At 54.1% G+C, this 9,204-nt stretch overlaps 3 protein-coding genes across 3 annotated transcripts; 1 reads left to right on the top strand and 2 right to left on the bottom strand.

Annotated features, from left to right (window-relative positions):
- Positions 1-2,518: 2,518 nt before the first annotated feature.
- On the bottom strand, positions 2,519-3,331 carry LOC115384778 (secreted phosphoprotein 24-like). Its single transcript, XM_030087010.1, has 4 exons — positions 3,262-3,331; positions 3,058-3,185; positions 2,853-2,975; positions 2,519-2,644 (listed from the first exon to the last, which is right to left on the bottom strand). The coding sequence occupies exons 1-4, from the start codon at positions 3,329-3,331 to the stop codon at positions 2,519-2,521; spliced, it is 447 nt and encodes a 148-aa protein (XP_029942870.1).
- A 348-nt stretch (positions 3,332-3,679) lies between these two features.
- LOC115384779 (GDP-Man:Man(3)GlcNAc(2)-PP-Dol alpha-1,2-mannosyltransferase-like) lies at positions 3,680-6,445 on the bottom strand. Its single transcript, XM_030087011.1, has 5 exons — positions 6,399-6,445; positions 5,492-5,701; positions 5,054-5,425; positions 4,415-4,980; positions 3,680-4,347 (listed from the first exon to the last, which is right to left on the bottom strand). The coding sequence occupies exons 1-5, from the start codon at positions 6,443-6,445 to the stop codon at positions 4,064-4,066; spliced, it is 1,479 nt and encodes a 492-aa protein (XP_029942871.1). The 3' UTR covers positions 3,680-4,063.
- A 218-nt stretch (positions 6,446-6,663) lies between these two features.
- LOC115384780 (carboxypeptidase B2-like) lies at positions 6,664-8,828 on the top strand. Its single transcript, XM_030087012.1, has 11 exons — positions 6,664-6,740; positions 6,883-6,958; positions 7,032-7,156; positions 7,245-7,353; positions 7,428-7,529; positions 7,612-7,716; positions 7,800-7,910; positions 7,988-8,078; positions 8,150-8,352; positions 8,438-8,522; positions 8,599-8,828. Exons 1-11 carry the CDS (start codon positions 6,664-6,666, stop codon positions 8,811-8,813), a joined length of 1,299 nt encoding a protein of 432 aa, XP_029942872.1. The 3' UTR covers positions 8,814-8,828.
- Positions 8,829-9,204: the final 376 nt, after the last annotated feature.

The following is a 9,204-nucleotide window of genomic DNA, read 5'->3' as shown; positions in this document are numbered from 1 at the left end:
GCTCTTCCCTCCTCCGCCTCCTCCGGGTAACGACGCCCACAGCGCCGGGCCCCCCCGGGTGGCGGTGGTGAACCCCCAGCCCCAGGCCCCGCCCCCCCCGCCGCCCGTCTCCCTGGTCAGCAACGCCACGTGGGGGAAGAGCTCTCTGAAAAAGACTCCCCCGCCCACGCTGGGGCGGCGCAGCAACGCCGCCCCCGAGCCGCCTCCGCTCTCCCCCCCGCCGCCCACCTCCCCCAAGGGAAGCTCGGGCCAGCCCAACTTCCTGGAGGACCTGAACCGGACACTGAAGCGAAAGTCGGTGGGTCGCCAGGGTTCGGTGAACTCGGCCGGCCTGCCGGGGCGGTGCGACCCCGCCGGGACCATGGACGACATGGCGCTGCCCCCGCCGCCCCCCGAGCTGCTCCTGGACCAGGGGAAGCAGAGCAACGGCGGGAACGGCGGCTACATGTCCGGGAACATCTCAGGCTATGCAACGCTGCGGCGAGGGCCCCCGCCCGCCCCGCCCAAGAGGGGCGACACCACCAAGCTCACTGGAGAGTGTTGAACGGACTCGGCGACTTCCCGGACTCCTGTTTGACAGCGAGAGCGAGACGACTGTATATAACCAACAAGCCAAACCAGACCCGGGTCAGGTATTGCTTTTTTTTTTTTTTTTTTTTTAACGTTCGTGTTTCCGGATGTGCGGCGGCGGCGGCGGTGCAAGTTCACGCCGGAGCGGGTCAGTTTGAGGTCACGGGAAGTGAGTCCGAATCATCTGTGACTGTCTAAACTCTCCGGCGCGCTCCGCACCGGCCGCCCGAAGCGAACTGGACCCGGGTCTGAGCCGGATTATGTACCCGCCTTTCTTCTTTTTTTTTTTTTTTTTTTTTTTTTTTTGTGCCACGTTACTGGAGATGAGAACGAAAGGGAAGCCCCCCGCTCCGGTACCGCGCGGACGGCACGTGGCGGCGGCGAGCTGTTAAATCACGAAGCTGCTCTGGTTGCGTGTGCATGTGTGAGAGAGCGAGCGAGCGAGAAGCGCATGCGTGCATCGTGTGCGTGCATGCTGTGTATGGTCACATGGTGGTGAGGTAGTTTAGGGGAAGCCCTTTTATAAGAAATGTATTTAATGACTGACAAATGGAAGGATTTTTTTTTATAAGTGTCTTCAACGGCTGGTCGACGACGACGACGACTCGGAGAGGAGCGGAACAACGCGAGAGGGACGCGATGGAATGTATAGCGAAACAGAACTGAAGTCAACGAATCCAAATACTCAAACCTGTCTATTTCAAGCATTTCTTGACACTTTCAGCTTTGTGGCAAATGCAAATCAGAAGGAAGCCTTATTCCCAAAGTCTTGCGCAGAGGTCAAAACAGAGGAGACATCTTCCCGAGGCTCAGCAGAGTCTGGACTGTGCAACTGGAAAAAAAAAATAAAAAAAGATCCCCTTGTTATTTTTTTGTTTTTAATGTTAATTTAATGCAAATCAAGTAACGGACTTAAGTATAAAATGGAGCGGAAGCCTCTGGTTTTGTGTCCTCGTGGACGGTGTGAGTTCCCCTGTGTGTCGGCTTGGTTTTGGACCTGATCCTTCAGTTTGTGTCTGTACAGCCGCCCGTCTGATCGGAGAGGAGAGAGTCTCGAGACGTGTGGAGTCCACACCTTCCCCATCCCGCCACCCGTTAAAAAAAAAAAAAGAAAGACGCATCGGTGCGGTCAGTGTACAGCGTGTGAAACATGTGGCTGAATGTTGACCTTTCTGTTCTCCTTGGTGCCATTGCTGCCTCCGCTCACAGGGGCCAAAGTTGCGTCTACGCTCTGTCGAGAAGGGTTTTCCGGCGGTGGCGCCTTCAAGGAAGTCATTCTCAACATTTCACCGGACTGGCCTCCGAGTCGACTGTTACATCCCCCCCCCCCCCCCTTTCTCATTCCTGAATGTCATCATCCAGATCGGGGCCACGTTCGCTGCGGTTACAGTTTGTAAGTTATTGATGTGCTGATGTAAACCCGTGGGGCCAAATGAAGTGCGGAACAGTGGTTTGCGGATAGAGTCGATGTGTCCTCTTGCATTTAAACTGAAAAAAAATCACAATATAAATGTTCAAACCGGATGAGAAGCTGTGTCAGACTCCTCATTTGTCTCCCTCTAGTGGCCATGCGGTGTAAACTCTTCAATCTGTTCACGGTCAGTGACGACAGACAGAAAAAATGAGGCGTGGAAAGTTTTAATTGAAGAGAAGTTAGGGCAGGTGGTTGCTGAACGTGTCTCCTCGGGGCTGGACGTCCTCCAGGGGGGGCTGGGGGGCGCTGGGGAGGGTTTGGGGTGGGGGAGCTGTTGCTGTGAACAGAGTGAAGAGGGTTTTTATGGTATGAACGCCTGAACCTCGTCTCATTCCATGTGGAAATGTGTTTACCTCTGTTCATCAATGGGACGACGAAGTGGCTCCGCCCCCTGGAGAACACCTGTAAAGGTCGGTTTGTTCCAGACAGATATCAGGAACGATGCGGACGTCAATAATAATGTCTGGTCTGTGTTCAAACAGTCCCCACCTCCTCGCTGGACTCCGAGCTGCTGGAGCTGCTGTCTCGGCCACACCTGAGGGAGACCACCTGGGCCGAGGGCGCCGTCACCCGGACCCGGGCGGAGCAGGAGAAGGAGGGCTGAGGGTCAGGGGGAGGGACGGGATTCGGTTTGGTCATTTTTTACCGCCGCTATTCATTTGAGGATTGTTTTTCATTTTTTTCAAGTTAGATATAGAAACTGGAGTCAGGGTTTCATCCTCAGCTTTTAGTGGTTGCTTTTGTTGATTCAGAAATGCCATGAAGATATTCTGATTTCCATTTTTTTCCCTCTTTAAAAACATCTCACCACGAAGAAGCCGGGCCTGAAAGCACACGCCTGAGGGTCGTTTCCCGAGCCTGTCGCGCACTCCGTCTCCTTGATGGTGAATTTCATCAGCAGGTCGACGGTGTTCAGGCCCACGGGAATCACCTGCACACACACACACACGTGCACACGTCTAACGTCGGGGACACCAAGCAGCTGCCGTGTCATCGCGTGCGAGCAGACTGACCTTTGACACGGACGCCCGGGTCGCCCTGTAGAGGCGCCTGGCGGCGTACACGGAGTTGACCTCCGCCAGAGCCGCCCCCAGGCCGCGGCTCGCCGCCGACTGCAGCTCGGCGTTGTGCACGGGGATCCCTGCAGGGTCACAGGGAGGCCGGAGTTCAGCGGCAGGCGCTTCCCGTCGGAGCTGTGAGGGTGGAGGAGCACTCACCTGTGCACCCCGGAAGGTGCAGCGCGGCCAGAAGGAGGAAGACGCAGGACTTCATCATCTCCACCTGCATCGGGCTGAAATGCCCGGGCCTCCATCGCCCCCCGCCTACATATAATCTGCATGTGTCCTGATAAAAGGCCGCGCCCCGCCTCCTGCCCTCCGTCACCCCGCCAATCAGCTGTTTGTCCACTTTCCCTCATGTAACCTTTGTCCGGCACTATTGATCGCACATTTAACGGGCGGAACATATCGTAACCCCGTCTGCTGATAAAGTCTGACGGCTTCACACAAATCCACGTAATCCAAAAACATCTTATTGTGGGATGTACGGTATGCCTTTTTTTTTTTTTTTTTTTTAATTCAATCAAATTTCAAGCTTGTAGCTGAAGGTTTTCTGCGTTTTAACAGGTTGAAAGGTCGACAAACGCACAGATCACATCAGGAATGTTTTATTCGGTTTCACAAGATTGTCTGATAAACCACAACAGGAATGGAAAAAAACATCACATACAATCATCCTGCGAAATGAAAATAGCTCACAGTCTGGACCTTTGAAACATTCGACATCGTGTAAACAGTGCACTGAACTCATTCACAGTATTTCTTTGCACATCAACGGAATCTCTTCTGCTTCAGGGAAAATCAGTTAGATGAAGAAACGTCCTAAAACTGTGACGCTAAAATAGTTTTTAAGGTTCTTTCAAATGTCTGTGGGAAAGACTGAAGTCCCTGAAAACATGACTGTCTGTTCCTGTGCACCAGCAGAGTTCCCAGCATCCCCCGGACTCAGTCCCGTCTCGTCTCACCGCCGCAGCGTTCCCATCAGCGGCTCCATGGCAGCCAGGAAGCAGGCTTCGAACTCCTGGTCGGAGAAGCGAGCCACCGACTGCCGGGCGTTGCGTCTGATGTTCAGCCGGCCGGCGGGCGGCAGGGCGAGGATCCTCTCGATGGCGTCCGCGTAGCCGTCCTCGTCGTCCGCCAGGAAGCCGGTCTGGCCGCCCTCGAACGGGACGACGATGTCCAGCTGGGGGCCGCCGGACTTGTGGGCCAGGATGACCTTCCCGGCCGCCATGCACTCCACCACTCCTACAAAAACAAGCGCAAGGTTAAAGTCCCAGCATCCTCCAGGTCGAACGAGAGTCGGACGTCTCACCGATTCCGAAGTGCTCGTTCCGCATGGTGTGCAGCCCGATGGTCGCCTCCTCCATCTCTCTCTTCAGCTCCTCGAACGGCACGTTCAGCTTGAACTCCACCCTGTCGGCGACGCCCAGCTCCTGGCAGAGGCCCCTCAGCAGGCGCACCCGGTCCTCGTCCTCCTGGTTCCTGCAGCCGCCCACCAGGACCAGCTTCACCGCCTCCCTGCCGCTCAGCCCCTCCCTCCTGCGGTCCAGGACCTTCTTGAAGACCCGGATCTGCAGCCGGTGGTCCTTCTCGGGCCGGAACTGCCCGACGGAGACGACGGAGTGGCACTTCCTGTCGCCGTCCTCCTCCAGCGGGACGTCCAGGAAGGCGCGGACGTCGCAGGGCGGGTAGACCACGCTGGTGCGGCCGGGGCAGCGCCACAGGGACAGGATGTGGTCCAGGGTCCAGGACGAGTTGACCATGACGAGGTGGCTGCAGGAGCCGGCCATGCCGTACAGCAGGGCGAACAGGCAGTAGTACAGCAGCTTGACGGCGCTCAGGAACAGACTGTTGGAGACGAAGTCCGGGTTGTTGAACCTGGAACGGGAGCACGGCGGCGGTGAGCGGTTACACGCCGATCGCGGCGGGAGGTTCCTCGCGGGGGCGTTACCTGGGGTTCCGCTCCCTCACGACGGCCAGCATGTCGGTGCTGATGGTGGGGTAGTGGACGTAGCTCGCCACGCTGCACCCCCCCAGGTAGCGGAACAGGGGCAGGGTGAAGGCGTAGCCCATGGAGTCGACGTAAACGTCCGGCACGAACGACGTCAGCGCCTCCCACCCCAGGAAGATGGAGCCCACGCTCTGCCCCAGCAGGGTGAAGTGGGGGAACAGGCTGGGCTCCACCAGCAGGCGGTGCTTCAGGAACACGAACTGCACCGGGCGCGGGAGGACGATGTTGAAGCGCTGCTGCGCCCCCGCCAGGATCTGCTGACCCGTGACCCCCTGGTCGCCCGTGTACACCACGAAGTTCACGTCGGGGTACCTGCGGGGCGAGAATTCCCTTCAGCGGAGGCCGGCGGAGCCTCGCGGCTCTCACCGGGCCATTTACCTGTTCTGCAGCGCCCTGACGGCGCACCACAGCACCCTCTCCCCGCCGCCGCCGGCGTGGCAGTACGGGTGGAAGAAGGCCACGGCGGGCCGGCCGTCTCGCGCCCGCAGGGCCTTCCGGAAGCTCTGCAGCACGAGGCGCACCGCCAGCAGCAGCAGCAGCAGCAGGGCGACCAGCAGCGAGCAGAGCAGCAGCAGCCTCCACAGCAGCCTGCAGGGCGGAGAGAGGGTTATTCTGATCAGCTGATCCATCATGTGACCCTTCACACTGAAGCTCCTGCTTCTTCATGTTTGATTACTGCATTTGGATCAATATAATCCATCATGGTCACTTTATCACACACTAAAACAGACTGTACAGACTTGTGTGTATGTATATGTATATGTATATATATATATATATATATATATTAAAGCTTCTGTTAGGTTTTAGATTTATGTTATATTTAATTTAGGTCTCTATTATTCTATTATCCTATTATTGTTCTTATCAAAATTTGCACTATTTCTTATTCTTATTCTTTATTTGCATTCCTTTTCTCCATGGTGAGATAAATAAATGTTCTGTATTCTATCCTAATAAAAATGGAACTGAAACATGCACTTGTTTTATTTTTTAATCAGCTATTGGTGATTTTTATAACGTGTGTTTGAGACGTTTGCTGCGGTTTTGCCGGTGGCTGAAGGGAACACACACAGCCTGATCGATCCGGGACAGTTTCCACAGAAATCTACCTGCAAACAGCTACAGCTGATAAAAACTGGTCTTTATTGGTCTGAAGCGATCATTTCTCTTCATCTATTTGTGGATTAAAGTCATCTGTTCGGCTGCAGGAGCGGGCCTGCTCCTCTTCATCAACAGGACGAAATGATTTAAATGATTTAAAGTCCAGAAAGACGAGTCTTACCTCGTTATTTCACAGAGACACATCACCAGCGGATCATGCCCCGACATCTTGGAAAACAAACATGACCTTTGACCCCCTCTCTCTCTCCCTGGTTCCACCCACGTCTCGCCCCCTGCAGGCCAGGAGGCTTCACTACAACCAAGCTTTTTTTTTTTTTTTTTTTTTTTTACCCTGAAGTAAAGTTCAAACTGTGGATAAACACAGTTTGGATCAATAATCCTCCCTTCAGCCGCAGTTTGAGCAAAACTCCGTCGTTCCCGAAATCATGACGACTCTTTTTGTTTTATCACTTCTAATTCATCTGGATTTGCTCCTGCAGACGGGACGCTGCACTGAAACGCAGTGAGTATCTGTGAGAAAGTGAGGGTTGACCCCGGATTCTGTGTGAAAAGCTGCAGTTCGCTGATTCCCGCCGAGGAACGGAGAAAGGGCCCGCTGTCAGAAATGTCTTTCTGGAAATAAACAGGTTTTTCTCTTCACGCAGAGATCAGATTCTCTCCATCACCCCGAAAACACAAGAACAGGTGTACATCGTGAGGAACATATCCACCCAGTTTGAGGTAGATCCTGCCCAGCCTTCGTGGTCGTTGTGTTTTCGTCTCCTGAGTCATCGTGTGGGATATTTCCCCCCAGACAGGGTTGTGGCAGCCCGTTTCACCCCACTACATCCAGGAGGACAGCCAAGTCCACCTGTTTGTGCCTGCGAACAGCTCCGGAACGGTGAAAACTCTGCTGCAGAGGAGCGGCGTCACGCACGAGTAGGCCGCTGCCGCCGCCGCCACCACCGATGGTCTAACCTCTCAGGCCTCAGCTGCAGGGACGTCGATTACCCTGTGTTTGTTTCAGGATTTTACTGGAAAACGCCAACGAGCTGATCGAGATGCAGACGAGGAACGACAGCACCGACCCGCGGAGCAGCGCCACGTTCTACGAGCGGTATCACACTCTGGAGGACGTGCGTGCTTCTGACCGTCGGTTCAGCTCTGACTGGACGCGGGGCTTCATGTGTGTCGCGTGTCTTCGATGCAGATCTACTCCTGGATAAACCGAACGGCGAACGACAACCCGAACACCGTCAAAGTCATTCTGATTGGCTCTTCGTACGAGAAGCGACCCCTCTATGCCCTGAAGGTGAATCCAGCCCACTTCTTTCTGCAGACTTCACCCAGTTTTTGGTTGAATCAGATTAACTTCTGACTTTTTTTCCCCTCAGTTGTCCATGAATAATATTCCGGGGAAGAAAGCCATGTGGCTGGACTGCGGGATCCACGCCAGAGAGTGGATCTCTCCGGCGTTCTGCTTATGGTTTGTGCACTACGTAAGTAAATGTGGACTTTGGAAAGAGCTTGTTTTGAATCGCCGGTTGAAACTGAAGTGACTTCCTCGCCCCTTCTCTGCCAGTCTTTATCATTTTACCGGATAAATGCAGACATCACTCACATCCTGGACAGCATGGACGTCTACGTCCTGCCTGTCCTCAACCCTGATGGATACCGGTACACCTGGACGACAGTAAGAGCTCAGGAAGCCAGACGTCCACTGAGTGAAGGGGGGTGGGCGTCGTCTGGACTTGACTGTTTCTGTCCCAGAACAGGATGTGGAGGAAGAACCGCTCCGTCAGTCCGGCCAGCAGCTGCATCGGAGTCGACCTCAACAGGAACTTTGACGCCAACTGGTGCAGTAAGTCTTCCTCTTCAGAAACTCGAAGCACGAAATGGCGTCGACGGACGGGCTGCTCCTGTCTGTTCCAGCTGAGGGGGCTTCGCCTGACCCCTGCACCGAGATCTACTGCGGCGCCTTCCCCGAGTCGGAGCCGGAGGCGCAGGCCGTGGCGGACTTCCTGCGCAGCCACAAGGACTCGGTGCAGCTCTACCTCACCATCCACTCCTACTCCCAGTTGCTGCTCTTCCCTTTTTCCTACAAGCTGGAGGAAACGGAAAATCACAGAGACCTGGTTGGTTGTTCGATGTCACCGCCGGTGATCCCACCAATGTTGAATTTCTCCTGAAACGTCTGTTGAATTCTCTCTCATCGTGAAGCTTGAGATGACCCAAGAAGCCGCCCAGAAAATCAGAAGGTATTACAGGAACGTCTACAGATACGGCGCCGGAGCAAAGACGATCTGTGAGTGTGGTGTTTTAAATAAAGAAAGTCTCAATTTGTCTTCATTCAAGCGCTCATGATGAGATGTGCTCCTCAGATCTGGCCCCCGGGGGGTCTGACGACTGGGCCTACAACCTCGGCATCAAGTACTCCTTCACGTTTGAGCTGCAGGATCGAGGGCGGTACGGGTTCCTGCTGCCTCCGTCTCACATATCCGGCGCCTGCAACGAAGCTCTGCTGGCCACAAAGATCATCGCCTTGAAGGTTTTAGAGAAAACTCAGGCTCCAGCAAAGTCCTTTCAGACTGTTTAGGGCTTCACCAGATGTGCGCCTGAAGCTTTTTACAATCAGTTTTTAGTCTCAGCTCATAATAATGTCTAATTCTATAACGTCTTCTCTGTATTTAAACTACCTTTTGGCCTCTCAACCCCAACAGCCCCAAATGCAAAGGGTTGAATTTAGGTGGAAGATGAAAATAAGCATTTTTCTAAAGGGGCATTCTGTGAAATTCAAGTGTGAGTGGCATGTTTGAGTAACTCCAGACAACACTTTATGTTGCAAACTTGTACTTTTGCAGCATGAATCAGAAGATGGTGTGATGGGTGATCTGAAAACGAACATGGTGGATTACAGTTCAGGGATCAGTCTGTCTGTCCACAACACCAAAGCACAAGCATGATGACTGTCTTAAATTTTTTAACTT

This window comes from Salarias fasciatus, unplaced genomic scaffold (assembly GCF_902148845.1).
Source record: "Salarias fasciatus unplaced genomic scaffold, fSalaFa1.1, whole genome shotgun sequence".
Lineage (NCBI taxonomy): Eukaryota > Metazoa > Chordata > Actinopteri > Blenniiformes > Blenniidae > Salarias > Salarias fasciatus.
Note: the sequence above shows the minus strand (reverse complement) of the source record. Positions and strands in the feature narration are given on the sequence as shown.

Excerpts from the sequence above, each read along its gene's own strand:
- LOC115384780 (XM_030087012.1), top strand. The coding sequence starts at position 6,664 with ATGACGACTCTTTTTGTTTTATCACTTCTAATTCATCTGGATTTGCTC. Across the intron at positions 6,741-6,882 it reads GGACGCTGCACTGAAACGCA|AGATCAGATTCTCTCCATCA; the intron begins GTGAGTATCTGT and ends CTCTTCACGCAG. Across the intron at positions 7,911-7,987 it reads ACCGGTACACCTGGACGACA|AACAGGATGTGGAGGAAGAA; the intron begins GTAAGAGCTCAG and ends TTTCTGTCCCAG.
- LOC115384779 (XM_030087011.1), bottom strand. The coding sequence starts at position 6,445 with ATGTCGGGGCATGATCCGCTGGTGATGTGTCTCTGTGAAATAACGAG. Across the intron at positions 5,702-6,398 it reads TGTCTCTGTGAAATAACGAG|GCTGCTGTGGAGGCTGCTGC; the intron begins GTAAGACTCGTC and ends TCCGCCCTGCAG. Across the intron at positions 4,981-5,053 it reads GTGAGGGAGCGGAACCCCAG|GTTCAACAACCCGGACTTCG; the intron begins GTAACGCCCCCG and ends CTCCCGTTCCAG.
- LOC115384778 (XM_030087010.1), bottom strand. The coding sequence starts at position 3,331 with ATGCAGGTGGAGATGATGAAGTCCTGCGTCTTCCTCCTTCTGGCCGCG. Across the intron at positions 2,976-3,057 it reads CCCGGGCGTCCGTGTCAAAG|GTGATTCCCGTGGGCCTGAA; the intron begins GTCAGTCTGCTC and ends GTGTGTGTGCAG. Across the intron at positions 2,645-2,852 it reads TCAGGCCCGGCTTCTTCGTG|CCCTCCTTCTCCTGCTCCGC; the intron begins GTGAGATGTTTT and ends CCTGACCCTCAG.